We start from the raw sequence: 21,139 nt of genomic DNA, 5'->3' as shown, positions 1-21,139 counted from the left end.
AAAAAAGACTAGGGACGCTGGGAAATTTTGTTTATTGAAAGATAAAAATATAGTACAATAAATTTATGTCTATTTATGTATACATGTATATAAACCTAATAAATAATTGGAAAAAGAAATGATAACTAAGTAATTTGAAACAAATACATTGCGTTTTTATGGCGAACGTATGCCTAAAAATTTTACGATGTAATGAATAAGCTGTATTATTTTAATTCATATTATCATAGTAAATATACGTTTTACATATGGATAGATAAGATGAAGACGTCTAGTTCATGGATTTACTTGAATGGTATGATATCTTACAGCTTCCTTTGCTCTCATTTAATCTCTGCGTTTACGTTGATCTTTTAATATCTCCTATAATAGAGTAAAAGAATAATAAGTATTAGTTCACATTCATTTCATCACAGCAACCCACACTTATTACATACTAGGAAATTTACATTGTACATAGTCATTGTAGTTCTTAACTATTCTATCTCTATTAGTTTGTATATTGAGTTCAAAGTTTATGAAGATTAATATGATTGTGATGAGTTAGGACTTAAAAGAATTGAATATTTGTTGCTTTCTAAGTAGAATTGTCATAAATTTGTATTCTTTGTACCAGTAAGATATATTAATTATATTTTTTTGCAAAATGGAATTAGAACAGTTAAGAATTAGGACGACATATAGAATAATATTTGTATATATTGTTTCTAACTTTTACCTTCTGTGTAAGGATTATGAGGAGGTGACGGAAAATGTTGACGAAATCTACAAATAGATCTAGAGAATGTAGAATGAAATCTTTGCTACCCATGTGGTATTTTTCAATAATCAATTGTGTATCATAAATAACAAAACCACACATTAAAAACAGTCCAATATATAAATAGGCTTGGTAGAAAATGGTCCAACGTAAAAATAGATTGACAAATGAAAACAAAACCATAATATTCAGCAAGCTAATTAAGGTACCACCAAGATATAACCAACGTCCTCTTTCAGCCAAAAGGGAGGAAATACTGAATGATACAAATATAACAATTGTTCCTGAAAAAATAATCATGTTAAACATTGATATAGTTTAATGGTATGGTTCAATAACCATAACATGATATCACAATATGTAATAATAATAATAGATACATTTTCAAAGATAAATTTAAATAACAATAACTTACCAATCAGTGCAGTTACTATAACAGTTGGATTGACACTCATAACCAATTGAAGTAAAGGACCCAGACCAAGCCCAGAAAAGAATGCAAATCCCAGGAGATAGCTAAGTCGTAACTTTTGATTTTTTCCATTGTCTGGTGTATTAATTAAAGTAAAAAGCAGACCCAATGTACCAAGAGTCGTTAACAAATTGGCTCGTAAGAGCTCTGAGAACATGTGAATGTAAACTCCTCCAGCAGCTGATAGCATTGACATGGACAGACATCCATAGACATTTTTCAAGTGTTGCCTAACTGGGGGTTCCCTGCAATCATAAATCTTTATCACATTTTCTACATATTTGGGAATCCTTTGTAAGGAAAATGAAAAATTTTATAAATACATCAAGTATAGTCTTAGACTTTGGTCTTAGGTGATAGGGTGTGGTATTAAGATTATAGCAATAGCTAAAATTAATAGTTTAAATGAGATTTAAGAAACGAATAAAAGGTGTAAGAGAAAATAAAGTTCAAGACGATTCGTAAAGAAAAGTATAATTATAACTTTACAAAGACATTCACGCTCGATGTACTTACTTACTCGTAACACGTCATACATACTATGCTCGCAAAAAAAAGTTTCACTACATAAAATATTCACATTAATGAAGTTCTCGAATATACATACATGTTTGAAGGTCACACAACATACCAGTAACGTAGATAAGAGAAAAACGCATATCACGATAAATAATTTTATTCAAAGGTGCGTCGCAAAAAAGATACAGTCGATTTTTATAAAACGAAACGTTTCTTTAACGACTTCCTAGTTACATCATCGTAAATCAATGTATTTTAGAAATCGCGATATAAATGTAATAATAATGAAAAATCAATAGGAAGGAAAATATTAAAGTAAAAATTATAGAAAAGTAAATCTGAGAAAAATATCTTCTCGATAGAAATGTTCATAGTTCGACAAAAAATATTCAACAGAAAAGATATACGTACAATTTCTTAGTGAAAGAGTTCACAAATGTGTTCAATACTGCTGCCATAATTTCGTTGCTTTACAAATACACCGTAATAAGACACAATTCGTTAAATGCTGTTGTTTTCCAACTAATGTACTTGTACAAATCGAGAATAATCATAAACCCTTGAAGTAGACTCCGCTTCGTGGACACGTCAGTAATACTTCTGTGCGTAAATTTTGTCGACACTTCCGATTGGTCGACGTGCCTCTCGAAATTTTATGAAACGTCAGCTTTCACGTGACAATGATGGAGGATGTATTGTTTCGTAAAATAGACAAGAAAAGAAGAAAACTTCTGGCGAGTAATGGCGACATCTTCAGGACGAAATTTTAATTTTTAGGTTTTATAGTTGCTATGTTGTGTGTAAATAACATCCGTCTGTCTGACAATATGTATATATGTAACAAATTTACATTTATTGTTTAGTTTGTAATAGGATTTTGATAAAATTTAATAAAGGAAACCGATACTTTTATATCGAATTAATTGATTATCGCCTTTTATTAAACGTTATAAAAACATATATCTTGTAAAACAATTAGAAGAAATTATAATGTGTGATACAATTTCCATTTCGTCAGCCATATTGTTTTAAAATCATTGTAGACGAAATATTTATATTTTGTATAATCTCAAATCATGAAAGAGATGTTAACAAATCAAACTAGTTCAGGATATAGTAACCCTTTCGTTAATAATAATGGAGACAGCAACAGCAACAATACAAACGATAATAATACAAGGAGATATGCTGTTCTTAGTACAGACTGGATATCTGCAATTGGAGAAGAACTGGGAATGCATCCTTTACCAGATTCTTTATTAAAAAGACTCGCAGAAGATGCCTCGTATCGACTTAGAGAAGTTCTACATGTATATTAGTTTTATACATATATTATTATATCTGGAATTATTATTAAATTTACTCTTAAAAAAAATATATGTATATAAAACATGTTTATCGTTAGAATGAAGCTGATAGAAATTCATTTTTAGAAATGTGTAACAAGATTAAAACATAGCAAAAGAAAACGTCTAACGTCTACAGATGTAAACGCTGTGATTACCAATTTATGTGATGTAGATCCAGTATTAGGAGCACCAGAATCTCTACCAGAATACCATACAGAAGCAAAAGTCTTTGTTCCTAATGAACGTATTGTTAATCTAGTACAAAAAATAAATGATCCACTTAACATATCGCAAACTAGTGTACCTTTCATTCAAGGTATACCTTACTTATTTATTAATTAATTTATTAATTTAATTATATTCTAACATTATTTGCAATTTATCAATAACACATTCAACAGAATCGGAAATATGTGATACCAGACTAACAGAAGCAAGAAATAATTATGCAAAACGCGCATTGAAAACATTATTTAATGGATCTCAGAAAACATTTCAGGTATGATATATTCAACTATGTGATCTGTTATAAATATTATAACATACACAATTTATAGGTTCTAATTAATGATTGTGCCACTAATGTTCATTTGAGTGGGGAAGGAGTAATTGATAAATTAATGTCTATTGCTAGATCTATGATAATTTCGAATAATGTGCAATACACAAGAGTATCAACAAGAACATGCCAACTTATTATTGCAATTGCAAGCAACAGTGAAGCTGTTTATCCATATCACTTAACTTCGGTAATATTCTACAGTAAGATCATATGAATTATACTAATTGATTTATGGATAAATGGATATTTTAAGACCTCTAATATTTTTTTATTACAGGTTGATAAGTTAACTGAATTGTTATTGGAATTACTTTTAGGACAGAGTTTCATAAATCCAAACCTTGAAGCACTCTTTAAAGATTGCACGCTAAAATTAATGCTTCGTTGGCCATCTATTGCTGATAAGTAAATAAATTATTATACACTTAGACGTTATTCAGTAATGATTATCTTGTTATAAAATCGATTTTTATTGTTCAAAGATATATCCCCATGTTGGAGAACGTACTCTTAAAGGAAGAAAAGGTAGATATAAATGGTAATAAGAAACATATTTTGGTTATGGAGTTATTAGCTAGTATTCAGCCTTTGATGCTTTTCCAACAAGAGATAGGCTCTCCACTCTCAGTACATACTGTTTTAAAATTTGCCTTACCTGGTTCTATCCTGTGGCAAAAAATAGCTGTAAGCTAACTTTAAAATATATTTTCTTACATTATTTCTTTCCATTGCTAATGTATCTTTCAATTATAGCTTAGTATTTGTGCTCTTATAAAATCACAAGCTCATACTTTAGATATTGAAGCTTTCATGGAACATTATGGAGATTCTTTACTACCATATTTACCATTTCGTTATAAAAGCACGGTAAATGGTTATAAAAAACCTATTTCTCTTCCTATCACTGTCAAAAGTAAAATAAAATATGTTAAAGTTAGGCCGGTAATAAGTAATCGGCTGTTATGGGATCGACAAACAGCATTTCCTGATTCTACATTACGAGGTCCACGACGAGAAATAAGGTATGCAACTATATTAGATTTATCAATTAGATAGAATAAGTATTTTCGTATGTATTTTTTTATATTGCAATACAATTTTAGATTTGCCTTCGCCGGTGGACGACCGGTACCATCTAGTAATTTAAGGCGTGTTAGTTTGAGAGCGAATTATCAGATTTTAAGAAGTGAACTACAAGCTACGCTTGCTCTAGTAGCATCACGAAGGTTATTAGTACTTAAAGATAAAAGAAAGAGATCATTCGATATTTATAATCTATTATACGGTTATTTATAAATTTGTATGTCCCAGTGTGTATGATTTAAATAATAATTTTACGTTTACATTCAAATAGCCTTTGATACAAACAAATATTATTCTTTAAAAGATTTCATTTGGTTTCAAAATACATATAAACATCGTAATATTTTCTCGTTAAAGGGAGAAAACATTATTTCACATTTATACATAAAGTTTAAGGTTTGTTATTTATGATCCTACCTATAGTAGTACGTTTTTATAACAATATCTTCTGTATATTGCTGAAAACTATAACATATTTATTAAATTAGTAATAAGAAAAAGACTGAAGCCATGACCTCACCGAAAAAATTGACCTCTCTATTAAAGACAGTCTTGTAACCCTTGCGGTAATACACTACGTGGTAATATATGCGAATTAATCAAACATGTAGCCCGAGTATGCATCCTTATCGGTATCTGAAATAAATATTTTTACCATCAGTGTTGTTTTTCAACATTATCACAATTTTAAAATACATACTGCAGCAAGCTGTCGTCGACTTAAAATTCGATTCTTATAAAAAAGTAAACAGGAATCTATTTCAATAGTAACAATTTTGTCCTGAAAACAATGAATTTTTAGTACATTAAAATTGTACTAAGATATCAAAATTACCAACCTTCTCGCAATACATAGAATATCTTTTTTCATTGATATTCTTTACAGAGTCTATATTCATTAAAGAACTATGTAACGCTAAACGCTGTTTCAATAAATTATTGTTATTGTCATTACAATTATCATCTATCATATCATTGTACATATGAAAGTCTTTACCATGTTCAAGTTTTGGAAAATAATCAGAATTGATCGTTTTTAAGTAAGTTTTAGTTTGTATATCACTGAGTTGATATCTAAGGTTAATTATTTTTGGCCAATTTTCAAGGACATATACTTTTCCAAAAATATTTAGCATCTCCGGCCAGTTATTCTTATTTTCATTCTTATATTCTGAATAAGTTTCATTCAGACTTTTATTTATATTCTTATTTTTATCTTCCTTATTTTCCATTACCAGATTTAGATGACTTGTTTCCTTATTGTTCTGAGTGACTGGAGCTTCCTCCAAAGAATTTGATGTTTTCAATTCGCTTTCAAGCATAATTTTGACAGTTGTATTGTCTTTGTTTATGTTGTATATATTTTGTATTGAAAAGTTAGTTCCCAAATATTTTGAGATAGCTGGTATTATTTTACGTCCTGTGAAAAGAATTTTGAGAAAAGAACAAAAAAGTATATGTAAGATGTTATACTTACTATGCTTTATCCAAAACGTTTTTATTTTATTAGCATATTTTATACGATAATTCCTTCTATAGGATTCTAATTTAAGAAAAATAGGCTCTGTTAAAAATATCAACTGCTTTCCAAAATGAACCTGTGTTTGTAGATCTCTCTTAGGTACAATTGACTCCAGAATCAGTTTACATTTGTCGAGATCAATCATTTCTGTTAAAAATTATTTCCATTTCTATACCTAAATAAATAAACAAGTATCTGCACTACCTACCCATAGGCTTTCTGGAGTAACGAACATAAAAATCTTGATGACGTAAACGAATAGGATATTTACATTTAGCTAAAGGTAAAGCATCAAAAATACCAATACATGCCAATTGTTTTTGGAAGTTTTTACGATCCCATTCATTATTTATCGATCGACTGAAAAAATTAATTATTAAGTACAAGGATATCATAGAAAAGTAATTGTAGAAAAACATATATTACTTTGGTTTAACACATCGTACGTAATGCAAGTCACATTTTCTAAGTTCCTTAATAAGTGTATCCATATTATATTTTAATTTAGCTAACATAGTTTTTTTTGTAATAGATCCCTTTACAATATGCAAATATTGTTCCTCTCCAAAATTGATTAAGGAACGAAGAAATTTATTCTTACTTGTACTGAAAATTAGAGATATTTCATTTGGAACCTATAACAAATTTTTAAAATTGTTAATAATTTTTATTTTGAATCGTAAAATATATTTAATACCTTATCTGTATTTTTAGATAGTAAATCTTCTATAGAATATGTAACAGGACCAGAGTAATGTTCTATAATGAAGTTTCCTTCTTTCTCATTTAAAAATTTTTTTTGTGCATTGTGTAAATTTTTACATACTGATTGAATTATTGTTAATATATCTATCACTACTGGTGATTGACAAGCCTGTAATATAATAACCACAGTATCACTGCAATGATAACTTTTATATACAGTTAAATATATATATTTTACATACATCATTCAAGGTCAAAAATAAATTTTCTTCAATAACGTTTAGACGTTCTTTGTATAAATTGATAGTATGTGAAGGATTGCAAATTTTAATAAAACCTTCCTCTTGTAAATCATTACGATTATTTTCCACACAAGTTTCTATGAAATATTGTTGCATTTTCTCATTAGCATAATTTACACAAAGTTGTTCTATTCCGTTTTTAGTAAACGATTCGAAACCAAAGATATCCAGTATGCCTAAAAAGGATATATACATATATGTGCATAATTTGACAAGACCTCAATATAAAATTCAGTGTTGTAGCATACCAAGCCATTGTGAATATTGTTGTTTTAAAGACAAAGTTTTATTTGCATGATTTAAGATCCAATGAAAAAGAAGATCGTACATATATCTAATTATACTATGTAATCTGTTGCGACACGCATCAACAGTAACAAGGTGTCGATGGTACGAGGTGTGTTTTCGCCAAGTACTTTGTGGGTTTATGAGAATAGTAGTAAGTAATTCCATGATAGTATCTTCAGTTAAAGAACTAAGAATACAAGTACTTTTTAGAGCTTCCTTTGATTCTACAAATATGGTTATATAAAATTTCTCATTCTTGTATTATATGTATAGGATAAGTAGTGCAACATACTATTATTACTAAAATCAATTGCACATATTTCACCATCTTCTCTAAATTTAATATTTCCCATATGAATCAATAAGGCAAGAACTTGAAAAATGTTCTTTTTTTGATCAGATTTGAAATCCAATATATCCAATGCGTTCAGAGTATCTTGGAAACTTTCTTGAAAATATTTCTTCTTATTGCAATCTATAACATTTAATATATCATAATATTTATCTTTAGATAAATTAAAAATTTCAAGTTCTGTAGGTGACATTCCAAATATCATCTGAAATATATTTTTTTAGTATTTCTTACAGATACTTTCAACTGCATAAGAATATGTAATAAATCAAACCTGATAAAAAATTTGAAAATTGCTTGAACCTCTTGTTACTCTATTTCTTTCTAAGAGAAACGAGTTAATAGTTGCACCAGAAATAATTCCACTTTTATAATGAAGTTTTACAAGTTGTCCATGTCTTGAACTTATTTCATTTTTTTCAGTACAGGCAGTTGTAAAAGTAGATATCAAACGACAAGCGTCTGTAATTCTTAGCATAATATTGTGTGTACAATCTCCTTGAGATAATTGTACTGACCATTTGTTAATATTACTAAGAAACTCTAGACACTTGCAAGCATTGAATGTTTTTCCTGTTCCAGTTTCTCCACTTATAACAATTACCTTAATATATAATATACTGATAAGTTTGAAAAAGAAAATCAATGTCTTTTATGATGATCTATCTCTTCTAAATATTCTACCTGAGCATTTTGTCCATGTTCCTTGATAAGATTGTAATGTGCCTTAGCAGCAACAGCAAATATGTGAGGATTTGCTTCATACGTAGTATGAGATATATCAATATGTTTATTAAATTCTGAAGAATTATACAAATGAGATGTTGATACTTCATTATTAGGATTTAATGTCAGGAGTAGTGAACCAACCCATGTATAAATTTGACCACGTTGTAATCTTTGTAACAGAAAATCTATAACTGAGAAAGAAACATTATTTGTGAAATGCTTTTTGTTATTTTATTATTTGATAAAAAGTATTTAAGGCTTTTATATAGAAATAACATATGCATACATACTAATATTTTCATCTTCTGGTAAAGTACCTAAATCGGTAATGAAATCCCATCCGGCTTGGGAAATTGGTTGCTGTAAAATGTATGTAATATATAAGAAAATGTGATATAAATGATATTTTCATTAATGACAAACCTCTTCTGTTGCTGGCATAACGTTCTCCACATCTATCACTGGCAATATGAATAAACGAAATGATGTTGTCAGAAACAAATATTTATTTGTTCAAGGTCAAAAAAGTTCACATATCGGTTCCTTCCCGCATTATTCAAAACTATAACTTCTACGTAGATGACGTAATTTACGTTACAAAAACAATAAAGTTCTTTAAACGTATCAAATGTTTTTAATTTATTATTATAAACAAATGAATTCACGTATGAATCTCTTTATTCAAATACATTAGAAAATTATATTACAAACAATTCTTTAAATGCAATTTTAAAATTATTTGTCTTTAAAAAAGTTTATGTTTAATTCATTAAGGACGCTTCTCTTCCATTGCTTGAAGAAACTTTCTGTTATTTTGAATAAGTTTCTCCAAACGTTCCTTTGTAGCTGAAGTTTGCTTTTGTGTAAGTTTACGTCTTGCAGATTCGATTGCCACTCGATAACCAGCAACATTGTGGAAAACTTTTATATGTCTATCTCCAGCAACTAAAACATATTCTCCCACAGCATCAAAAGCTAGGCTCGTAATAGGTCCTGTAATGTAATATTATATATATATATAAATATAAAAAATGTAGTATTTATATATTATAATGAAAAAATACCCAGAAAAATATCTTCTATGGTAGTATCCAACAAGCCAGTAATTGTAGAATAAAAACTTAGCGAAGATCCATGAGCTATCGCTAAAACTTCAGTATTAGGAGATAATGCAATATTAGCTGTTATTGTACTTTCCCATGGTCCAGTTTGAAGTATATGAGGATCCTCTCCTTTTTCGAATTCAACTATATACGTATAAATTGGCAAATGTAGCACAATTTGATACAAATAATTTTCGAAAAGAATACCTCAATTTATTACTTTTTATATCGTATAAACGATAAGTTTCATCTTTTGATACAGTAGCCATACAACTACTATCAGCACTGAAAGTAAAATCAAGTATTCCAGATGAGTGACCAGCAAGATCGAAAGCCTTTACTACTTGTTTGAATTCTCCTGATTTACTAAATACTATTTCCCATATGTTTGCATCTGGAGTGAACCCTAAACAATAAAATATCATTATTGAGACATGGAATAAGTGTTAGTTAGAGCTAAGATAAAATATTCTAAAGAATTACCGGATGTACCGACGAAACGTCCACAAGGTGATATTCGTGCTCGATAGGTCGATCCAAGATGCAATTCTATAGTTGCAAGAACTTGTCCTTTAAGGTCCCATACTACAAGATCGTTCATTTTACTGCATGTAATAATATATTTTCCTGTACATGCAATATCCATGCCAACAACATCTTCTGTATGTCGCTAAAAAATTAATAATAAAGGATATGAAATTTATGTATAAAAAATAATATAATAAAGAGATATTTAGTACATACCTTTGGAAATTCTAAAGTTTTAATTGCAGAGGCTAAGGTACCATCTGGTTTCTTGGAAATTTTATAAACTTCGATAGTATTTGCTACAGCTTTATGAATGAGAAAAGCTTTACCATCAGGAGACCAGCGTACTAATGTCGCATGATCGAATTCTATATTAACACGTAGCGATCTTTTTTCTTTTATTGTCAATTCTTTTGTGCACCATAACAAAACAGTCCTATCTGAAAAATTAGAGATCACAGTCTTACAAAACTATTCTAATAAAAGACGTAAAATAATTCTGACAAGGAAAGGATTAGGTGATATCTTATGCAAGACCAAAAAGACATTTAATTTATTACAGAGTATCTTTATTGAGTGAGCAATTTACAATTGTTAAAGTTTTACAGCAATTGAAACAAGTTTCAATACAATACAAGTACAATAGGTTAGATACATGTATTTCATGCTTATAGACCAATTAAAATCTCACAATAAACCTATTATTTCTTAAATCTTAAATACATTATAGTATCATTAAAACTATGTGTAGTGAGTTATATGTTACGTTTTTTATTCGGAGGTGGCATAAGATCAGAATCATCTATTATAAATCGGTGCCTATTAATATAATCTAAAAGTCGTTCAGTTGTTATGGGTTTTATAATGCTTTTGCATACAGATTGAGCCGTATTGTACGAATTAGGAAATGATTTATCAGTTCTTTCACGCATGAAAACCCATTGGCCATTTTCAAATTTACATTCAATAATTGCATTATTTAAATCTTTTATTTGTTTGGTAACTTTCATTTTGTCAAATGGTTCTTTCATGCCACCTACATAGAGATAGCCAATTTTCTTTGGAAGAATTCCTTCTCCAGATTCTGTAATTATTTTTAATCTAAAATCAACAGAATTCTGTGACAAGGGTTTCCATTTTAAAACATCTGGTGAAAGCCCTGGACAATAGGGTTCCTTAGCAGGTTGAAATATTAAACCATCAGGTTCATGGCCTAGCTGTTTGGCAAATTTTTCACTTAATAAATTAGCAGCTTGTGTCACATCCCAAAAATGTTTTAATCGTACTGAAAAGGGTTCCATTTCTTTTCTCAATTTTCCTTCCTTCATTGCTCTATGTCTGCCACCTATAATTTCTCGTTCAATGATGCAAGAACGCTCAGGATGGAATGGTAATTTGCTAATATCTTTGCCATCGTACATTACTACATCATAAACTAAGTATCTTGGATATTCTTTACCATTTGCCTTGTCAATCACCATTTCACCATCCAATAATGTATCTTTAAGAGTTCTAGATATGTCTTTTGGATGTGGAAAAGTCATTCCATTAACTTGAAATACACTATTATCTCTATCTACAAAATAAATTTCTCCATCTGCTTGAATCATCATCATATACCTGGTCCCATCTGCTTTCCATGAAACTCTATATGGTTTTTCATGTAGCAATCTAATATTATCTTCATCCATAGAAACTGGCTGAGAACCTGGAAATCCAGTTGATTTCCAAGAACAAATACCTTGAACACGTCTCTGTATTCCACTTAATTTTCTATCCTCTAAAATAGGAGTTACTCCAGGTACACCAGCCATGAATATTGGATTTTTGTTATTAAACTCACGCCTCCTTTTTTTATTGGGTACGTCTTGATTATAATTATCATTATCAGCACTAGTGCCTTCATCTGTATCTTCTACATTGGAATCATCATATTCTAAGCACCAAGCTGGTCTAGGAGCAGGATCAGGAGCATCCTCCACATCATCGTATCTCCTAAACAGTTCTTGGATATAATCAGCTTTATATATGCCTGGTGGTCTTGCAGTAGCAAATTCTGCCAAACCAGCATCAACGCTAGTACCATCAGTTTCTACTAAATAACTAATTATAAGGAAGCCAGTTCTATTAAAACCATGCGTGCAATGAACACCGATAACTTCCAACGGGTTAAACGATATAAAATTTCTGCAAATTTGCACAAAAATTCTTGTTTGTTCTTCAGAGGGAGTTTCACCGTGACCTCTGCACTGCAACTTTAAATATTTGCAACCATATGCTTCTAAACTTTCCTTGTCATAAAATCTCGTAGTGTTGGTTAGGTCAATCCATAGACCTAATTTTATTTTCTGACTCTTTAACGATGCGAATAACATATCCACTGAGAAACGACATTCTTCTGGCACTTGGCTATCAAATGCAGACGATAGCGGAGTCTTGAAAGCGAGAAATTTATTCTGTATTAGTTTTACTGCTTTCCGTGGACAATGAAGCCATCGGGGCGGAATTGGCCCCTTGCTTTCGTTCCTACTTGACATTTTATCGCGTTTTTCTTTCTTATAAAATTAATTTTCTATAACTTCTAGTTTATTAATCAATTTTTATAAACGCAAGATACTGAAAATCATTTTTAACAACATGGAAACATGAAAAATTCAGTACTATAACCTTATATTTATTTTTCCAAGCACATTCGTTTTTCTATTTCTTCGTACACACGTAATATGTTAATTTTTTCAAACTTGTCATTTATGCCAGTAACATCACAAAGTAGATATTCAATTAATTTGACAATAAGATACGCAAATTTTGCTTCCAAATACGTTCCAAACAACGGAACAGCTGTTGCTAGCGTCCACTGGACGCCATTACAGGCTTTCACAATTTCGACTAATAGCAAACTTCTCGATGAAACGTATCGATATTCAATAAAATCGATTTGACTTTCCGAAATTTAAATTTATAAATTTACATGTTTTAATTTGAATTTAGACGATTAAATTTAAAGATCTGCATTTTTTAATTAAAGTTTGCCATATAATCAATACTATTCTTGAATTGACATTGCTGTGACATACACGCTCACACATGTAAATAAATATTACGTTGACATTTTTTTTGTTATAGGATCATTATATGTAATGGTATAAACAACGACTAATTAAAAGTAACAATTTTATTTTATTCCAAGTTACCTTGACAAATAACTTCAAGTATGTCTAAATTAATTCTTTCTTCCTATACCTGTATTCGTGGTTAAAAACGTTATTCAATCATCATCGTTGGTTAAATCAACTAAAGTATAAGCACGAAGGTGAAGAGCAAGGTGAGGTCCCTCGCTCAAACAGCGGGGGAAATTATGCTCATAGGAAACGAATAATTCGTCCCTGATGTTTCACGTATCGCTGATTCGACGGTTAAATATCTAGCACATTGCCCAACGTTAAATACAAAAACTTAGATGCTCGGTACTATTGATTATCAACGATGAGAAACTTGTAAGATTATTACAAAATATATTAACCAGTAAATTAATATATTGATATATATAATCATCTATAAATTCTTATTTTTCATTTCGTTAAATACGTGTATTACCGCATAAAAATATGTAGATACTTTCTTTATTTTTAACGGCGTGTAACAATTATAGTTACAAAGATATTAGTATTAGTTATAAGGTTATAAATATATTCAAGACAATTTTTTTCTTCGTTAAAGTTATCGTGAAATAATAAATCGTGATATGATAAAATTTACTTTTAGAAATTAATATACGATCAAAGAAAAATCGTCATCTGTAAATGACAACCTTTATTTTTTTTTAGACAGTTTTGGTTTTTAAGGAATTCGTCATCTTCGATTCGTTTGATCGTCGACCTATAGATAAAACAGAAATGATTCTTCGTAATTAATAGTAAGTCTATCGTGATTGTGTAATTCTATCAATGATATCTAAAATTAGTCAACATTTCGATCAATTGCCCATTCTATCTAATTTTAATATACTCTTGCGTAATAAATCCTGAAATAAAGAATGTATGTTCTATAGGTATATTTATTCATTTCACAAGAAGATAATAGGTAAGTATTGTTTTTGATCATTAGTTTGCCATTGATTCAAATATTTTAATTAATAATACCTGTATATTACAGAAGCATGCAAAATCTATGTCTAATATAAAAACGAAGTTGAAATTGATCTTGAAATGGAATATCACAAGGTACGTGTAAACATTGTGTCCACATATACGTATTAATTGCAAATCGATAGAATATGAAATACGAGTATGTATTACTTTCTCGAAGATCTAAAATATAATTGCTGTAGATTGTACAAATGGAAATGCAGAGCTCTGTCTCGAGTTTCTCGGAGAAAGCGTGACCGGGGTGAACGAGAGTAGCACATTGCAATAAAACGCTACTCGACGTTAATATACGAGTAGCTAAATATAAGTCGTTCCCTTGTGGTTCACCCACGCTATGCGTTCGATTTTGATACACGTAAATTTTTACCAGCTCAACGTAACCTTTCCCAACATCATACCATGAGTGATCAATACATTTTTATAATTTATCAATTTTCAATTTAGTCACGACTCGTAATTTAATATAAAATTAAACATCTTATTCTCTTGGAGAACGTAACCTTCGACATAACGTGTTTTCATTCGATCGATATATTGTTTAATAAAAACGGAAAATCAACAATTGGGGTTAGGTTAGGGTTAGGTTTTGGAATTATGTCAGTGATGAAACGTGAACTTTTCTGTCAACGATCTCAAATCTCACGATTACTGCAATAATTTCCAAATGCAAACCAATAATTTCAATAATATTATAATATTGTTGTATTTTTCTAAGAACAGCACGGACATTTTTATACAATATATAACGAATATAGTGGTCTTTTTCGCGAAACAAGCTATATACTATATTCTATGAGTAAGAATGAGAGGACTCGTATAAACGTAGACTTATAAAATACGAACTAATAACGGATTAATATTTTCTTTAATGAAGATTATGAAGACTACACGGGAAAAGGAATGAATTCGTTTTTGTTGATTTTCTGGCTTTAATATCTTCGTGGCTGAAAGAAAGTACTTCAACATGAAATAGTTGAAGAAAGGAATAATTTAATAGGTTTGATGTTATGCAAATATGCAGTTATCATGTTAATTTCATACTACTTTATAATATTAGTCTCTATATATGTATATATAGTTATCGTTATTAATACTGTTTAAATATTCAAGAGGGTGACAAGAACATCTAGACTAGACCAGCAACAAAGACTAGTTTTTGGCCCTCAAGATCGTTGGATATTATGCCTCTGGAGGACGTTTATTTGTGGGGGAATGTTATAGGAAAAAATTTACGTGACAAGAGTTAATACATGTTAGGAATTAATGCAAATATTCGTAACTCATTAATCGAAATTAGAGAAAATCAACAAGAAATTCAAAATCTCATGAATTTAATTTTTACATATTTTGGAATGGAATTAATACATGTAAGTATCGCCAATCTGTTTCTATTTTCCATCGAAGAGCAAACCAATCCCTTGTTGTTTAGTATTTGTAGTAGCTTTTAAGGCATTCACAAGTTTACGTTTATATAACATGTCTTACTTACGTTTATCCATAGAATAAGCAAGCTAACATCGCTCCATGGAAAATTCTGCGATATATAAATATTATACAGAGATACTTATGGCATTTTAAGAAAAATGCAATGGAATATTGCAATGTTGTTAAAAACTATTTATCCTGCAAGAGGACAAATTCTGTTCATTGAATATAGTATTGTCTAATAGAGCAAGTCAGGAATTGATGTAACGTCGGATCCTACATTTCGCAATCCACGAACAAACGATGAGCCACGTTCGTGTCTTCCGTTTGATTTCTCAATCGACAATGGCCTAACCTACCTACGGAATATTTAATGTTCTCGTCTCTAGCGAGTCTATGGTGACAACGTTTTTCTTTCTATCAACAGTCAGTAAAAATCCAAAGTTTCTTCTTTCTTCAACATTTCATCTCCCTCCGTCCGACACTGTAAACGAACCACAAGGATATTCTTCATCGTTGACAACCGCAAGGACTTCATGAAATATGAAAAAGTAGGACATCAACCGTAATCGCTTTGTCAATAGTGAGAAATTGCCTTAAATGTGCAAATGTTTAAAACCTTGCTGATACGACGAACAAACAGAATATTTTTCGATTTCGCAAAGATCAAAGAACTTCATCTTACGTACACTACACTCGATCATAAGTAAGAAGAGACATACGAGTACGATCGTTTCTATTCGGATGAAATTTTACGTTGTCCTCTAACAAGATCGCTCCTGGACATTTTCACGTGTATTACCACTAGCGCTCAAAAACATTCGAACACTGGCTTATCTTTGATAAAATGTACTTTAATTACAAGATTAAAGACGGATCAGACTGTAATAATTTTGTAATTAGAATTTGTAAAAGAAGTATTTCTCTTTATAAAATCTTCCTTAGTTTGTCTCATAAATCCGAAAGTAAAGAGTTTGTCAAGTGGCAAAACAGTTTTATAAGATCTGATAATTGCAAATGCCGATTTTATTACCACGCATTGACTTCTGAAAATCAATCTAATCGCATATACGAACATTGGTGATCGTAAAGAACAAGATTAAAGACGGATCAGACTGTAATAATTTTGTTCTTCGCGATCACCAATGTTCTTATATGCGATTAGATTGATTTTCAGAAGTCAATGCGTGGTAATAAAATTTATGAGACAGATTAAGGAGGATTTTATAAACAGAAATACTTCAGATGTTGATTGATATCGAGCGTTTTTGACGGTCGATTTTAGCTAACTTCTTGTAAAATTTGGTTACCGCCCTTATTATTAGAAAAAGAAATAAATTAATTTAAATGTAATTTACATGGTGAATTAACTGCTATGTTCGACACGCTTGATTTCGTTCTTTTCTAGAAGGAGAAATTTTGAAGAAAGTCGATAAAATCGTGCTAACGAAGAATCACGCGATGGTATAATGCTTCATGAACGAGCGCGTCCAACAGGCTAACAAAGTTATTTAGCTAATGAGAATAATTAGTAGCTCGGAAAATTGAACGATGCACTGGAATCACGATATTTATAAAGATTTAAAAGTAGACGTTGATCTCGTTTCCGATTAATAATCCGAATAATAATACGCTAAAAAGCTTTATTTGTCGAAAATAATAAGATTTTCGGCTTTTGCGCGTTGCTTTGTTCTCTGTAACAATGTACACTTTTATCGCTCGGCCTTTAATCAAAATGTTCCGCCCACGATTTCGAAACTGGAGAAAACACGTTTTATCGTTTTCTTTGTCCCATGCTTGTTTCTCTAATTATGAAAAAATGCTAGACGGGACATTTTAATTAAGAAGAGAAGATTAGACATCGATGAAATATTAAAACAAATATATCATGTTTTCTCAGCCTATAGGGTACTACAGTGATAGCAATTCGAATCTAATCGCTATCTAGTCGGTTACAGTTCGTCATCCTGTTATTGTCTACCCATTTCCTTTGTTTTCGTTCGTGTGAAACTTTTATATCGTTATCAAAGCAATGAAAAGATACACGGATTAGACGAAATTTTAGCGGAACTTTCCTATCGTCTATCGAGAAAAGAGCGATAATTTTCAAAGCAGCATGTCGCGAGCGATGAAGGTGGAGAAAGTTTCTGTCCTCCCTTGCGTCTCCTCGTCGCTGTTGCCATTTCTACCGTAGGAAACGCTTCCTTGAGGCCCCGGTTCGGCAACCCACGCGCCTTATCCGAAGAAAGAAAGTTGTTGCGCCGCACGAAACCTGCACATTTTCTCTCCGTAACCTGGCTCCTATCTCCGCCGACATGCCCTGATTAAAGCAGCATCCTCTCTTTTTCTTCCTTCGCACTTCGCGAAGCTCGTTCGTCCGACACCATCTTCTTGTACGAGCAGAGACCTCGATTTGACGGTCAGAAGCGCGATCGCGCTAATAGTTATTCTATTTTTACAGACGAGGATTTCGAGTTTGCGGAGGAGCCACGAGTAGTGACGAGGCCCGAAACACTTACAATTGCTTCGAATCCATATATGTAACGAAAGATTTGAATCGCTTCGAATATGATTCGAAGCCTGGATTCTTGAAAGTCTCGAACTCGTGACTAGTTACGAGTTACCCAATGCAAGAAAAAAACAGACGCGTCGCGTCTTCGAATAGTGATCGCGCAGCGCGTATTATATTTAATACCGAGCTATTATTAAAAGATTCGAAGAACGGTTTACCTCTTGGCGATGGAAAACGTTGGGTATAGTGATAACGAGAGAATCTTGCGAAATACATATATAGGTACTTGTCAGATAGACGATAACGAAATATGAAATTTGTTGTTTCGTGGCTGGCATATTGAGAACGTAGTTGAGTAAGGGAAAAGAGTAATATGGATAAAGAATAACAATTGCCTGGAATATGTATATTTCTAATATTGCATATAAGTTGACTCTGCACGGGCGCGTTAAAATTAATTAAATGAAATAATTAAAACTAATTGTAAGTAGTATTTATTTGAACTAAAAAGCTTAACGAACCATTACAACCATAAAGATTTACAAATAAAAGAAACGAAAGACAAAGCCGATAAACATGCTACAAATACAGTGCACGCCAACAGCGACATCCTAACGCAGAAGCGACATAGCTCGCATGTACGTTGTATGGATTTGCGTAGATTGAAAAGGAGAAAACCTCAAGACCTCGTTACGAACGACACATAAAAATCCAACGAGGAGCTTCCAACGGGAAGCAACCTCGATTATGCCATCCGTTCGCCTAACTCAAGGAGCTACCTACTGATTTATTAGATAACTTTTTTATAAAGACCTTACCCCTCAAGATTCTGGGGTGAGCGACGCGCGCTTCCTTCATAATCCTTTACTTAAATTAAGTTTTATACTTTACCTTACTTAATCTTCAAAAAAAGGGGAGAGGGGAGAAAATAAACGCAATATTTATACATATTGAATATCGAAACCAAATATTGAAAAATCCGACATCCATTGCAATAGTTGTATTTCGAATTCTATAGACTTAAGAACAGCAGGGCTGAACGATCAGTGGAATTATAAAATCCTATGATTTCCAATGTAAAGTCAAATGATTTTAACGGTATAGTTGATCCATCTTGGCGTCCTTGGTGACGTTTTGCAGCATAGAAAATCAATTAAATCATCGAATGGTGCCAGCTAGCGTTACTTGGTATCTCATACGTTGTATAATTCGACCTTGGAAGCTTCTAACATGTTTAAGCGTTAAATCTCTAGCGGGGAGATCGGTCGGCCGATCATTCACCTCGAATGTCCGTTTCTTCGAGGCAAAATTGGCAGGTTCAACAACCGGGCGGCAACGTACTTACATCGCTGCCGTTAATAAGAGGCGGCAGTTCGATGCTGTCGTGAAGGATAAATTTAAAAGAGAGGCAACGCCTCCGAAAATGTCCCTGACCCGCGTAAAAACCTTGCCAGTGTCCAGCACGAGGGCACGAGCACACGTTTACCATAATTCCTCTGCTTCAGTAGTTATACATACAGTACTGTGCAAGAGTCTTAGATCATCCACGATAATGATCTCATGACGACGATAACAATGATATTTTAAAAAAATACTTTCGTGTGATGTCACGCAGAAATGAATCTGCGATTTACGGATGTATTTGAATTTGAATTTTGTGAACATTATCGTATGGTATCGATCGAATCGATCAATCAATTTTCTCAGAATCTGAAGATACTTCAACTTGTAAAAGTATCGTTCTTTTAATTTCTATCTGTATTCTTTTCTATGATACGTTTCCACGACTTGAAGAAATATAATTAATCTCTCATAATAAAAAAAGCAGTCATCTTATAAAAAATAGCAGAAGCTGGTCGGGATTTGATAAAAACTGTGACGGAAAAAAGACCTTGACGTTTTGAAACACAGAATGATTCAGAAGGAAGCTTATCGTACCACGAAGAGACGAAGGAAACTAGTACATTGCGTCGGAGCGTCTATTTTCAACGAAATCGATAGGATTTACGCGATAATATCAAGAATCGAATTTTTCCCGATGCGGTTCGTTAGATTGTCCAATGGTTAAAAAAGAAATTTCCAGAATGTCACTCGAAAGATTACGAAGGTCCACGTGGAAATTTCGTAAGGTGCTAGGCAATAGAACATCTACTATCGTCTTCATACGGATAAACTAGCTTTTTTCTGAATATCTCTCCTTCTCTTGTTCTATCGTCCAAAAATTCGTTCAAAACACTCGCTGATAAGAAGAAAAAAGCAACGAATACTCACGTATATACTTACACGTAGTGACTCGCGAAAGTATTCAACAACATTTCTTGAAATTTCATTAGCATTGTAATACGTATAATCATGAATGTAATCATTAGCAATGTGATTCTTACCTGGTACTTACACGGTTTAGATTTCACAACGATCAAGTAAGAAAATATCATATCGGAAAGATCGATTCGAAGAGTATCGTAAAGTGAACGATATCGACCAGAGATTGTTAATATCGTGAACGAAGCAAGCTGGTTGAGAGAACTCGAAAGAGACGCCATGAATCTTTTTATAATTGTATGCAAAACGTTTCAATACTACGGCGGAACGTCCGAGACGTTGAGAACTCACGGTCGTCCCTAGGAGGCCACGAAATTTATTTTAACGTGGTGTATAAAGGCCGACGAATATCTAGATGAACATTTGTTACTGTAACCTCGACGTATGACACACGAAATAATACCGTACTTTTTTCTTTTACCTCCTAGATCTGTTTGATCTTGCAGAAATATTTGAGG

At 31.7% G+C, this 21,139-nt stretch overlaps 4 protein-coding genes across 4 annotated transcripts; 1 reads left to right on the top strand and 3 right to left on the bottom strand.

Annotated features, from left to right (window-relative positions):
* Positions 1 to 13: 13 nt before the first annotated feature.
* On the bottom strand, positions 14 to 2,353 carry BI-1 (Bax Inhibitor-1). The gene is made up of 4 exons (XM_033342025.2): positions 2,163 to 2,353; positions 1,176 to 1,477; positions 719 to 1,044; positions 14 to 363 (listed from the first exon to the last, which is right to left on the bottom strand). Exons 1-4 carry the CDS (start codon positions 2,207 to 2,209, stop codon positions 328 to 330), a joined length of 711 nt encoding a protein of 236 aa, XP_033197916.1. The 5' UTR covers positions 2,210 to 2,353; the 3' UTR covers positions 14 to 327.
* Positions 2,354 to 2,827: 474 nt separating this feature from the next.
* On the top strand, positions 2,828 to 5,405 carry LOC117160921 (uncharacterized). Its single transcript, XM_033342021.2, has 8 exons — positions 2,828 to 3,061; positions 3,185 to 3,416; positions 3,502 to 3,599; positions 3,658 to 3,849; positions 3,940 to 4,067; positions 4,145 to 4,346; positions 4,416 to 4,684; positions 4,766 to 5,405. The coding sequence occupies exons 1-8, from the start codon at positions 2,828 to 2,830 to the stop codon at positions 4,956 to 4,958; spliced, it is 1,548 nt and encodes a 515-aa protein (XP_033197912.1). The 3' UTR covers positions 4,959 to 5,405.
* On the bottom strand, positions 5,014 to 8,709 carry LOC117160918 (unconventional myosin-XIX). Its single transcript, XM_033342009.2, has 12 exons — positions 8,599 to 8,709; positions 8,189 to 8,518; positions 7,855 to 8,119; positions 7,523 to 7,786; positions 7,215 to 7,450; positions 6,965 to 7,141; positions 6,694 to 6,902; positions 6,476 to 6,627; positions 6,223 to 6,414; positions 5,585 to 6,165; positions 5,446 to 5,526; positions 5,014 to 5,381 (listed from the first exon to the last, which is right to left on the bottom strand). Exons 2-12 carry the CDS (start codon positions 8,390 to 8,392, stop codon positions 5,286 to 5,288), a joined length of 2,457 nt encoding a protein of 818 aa, XP_033197900.2. The 5' UTR covers positions 8,393 to 8,518; positions 8,599 to 8,709; the 3' UTR covers positions 5,014 to 5,285.
* Positions 8,710 to 9,303: 594 nt separating this feature from the next.
* mRNA-cap (RNA guanylyltransferase and 5'-phosphatase mRNA capping enzyme) lies at positions 9,304 to 13,157 on the bottom strand. Its single transcript, XM_033342027.2, has 6 exons — positions 11,041 to 13,157; positions 10,491 to 10,714; positions 10,230 to 10,416; positions 9,967 to 10,152; positions 9,708 to 9,890; positions 9,304 to 9,636 (listed from the first exon to the last, which is right to left on the bottom strand). Exons 1-6 carry the CDS (start codon positions 12,809 to 12,811, stop codon positions 9,413 to 9,415), a joined length of 2,775 nt encoding a protein of 924 aa, XP_033197918.1. The 5' UTR covers positions 12,812 to 13,157; the 3' UTR covers positions 9,304 to 9,412.
* Positions 13,158 to 21,139: the final 7,982 nt, after the last annotated feature.

The sequence above is a fragment of the Bombus vancouverensis genome, chromosome 4 (genome assembly GCF_051014615.1).
Source record: "Bombus vancouverensis nearcticus chromosome 4, iyBomVanc1_principal, whole genome shotgun sequence".
NCBI lineage: Eukaryota > Metazoa > Arthropoda > Insecta > Hymenoptera > Apidae > Bombus > Bombus vancouverensis.
This window is presented reverse-complemented; position numbering and strand designations above follow the sequence as displayed.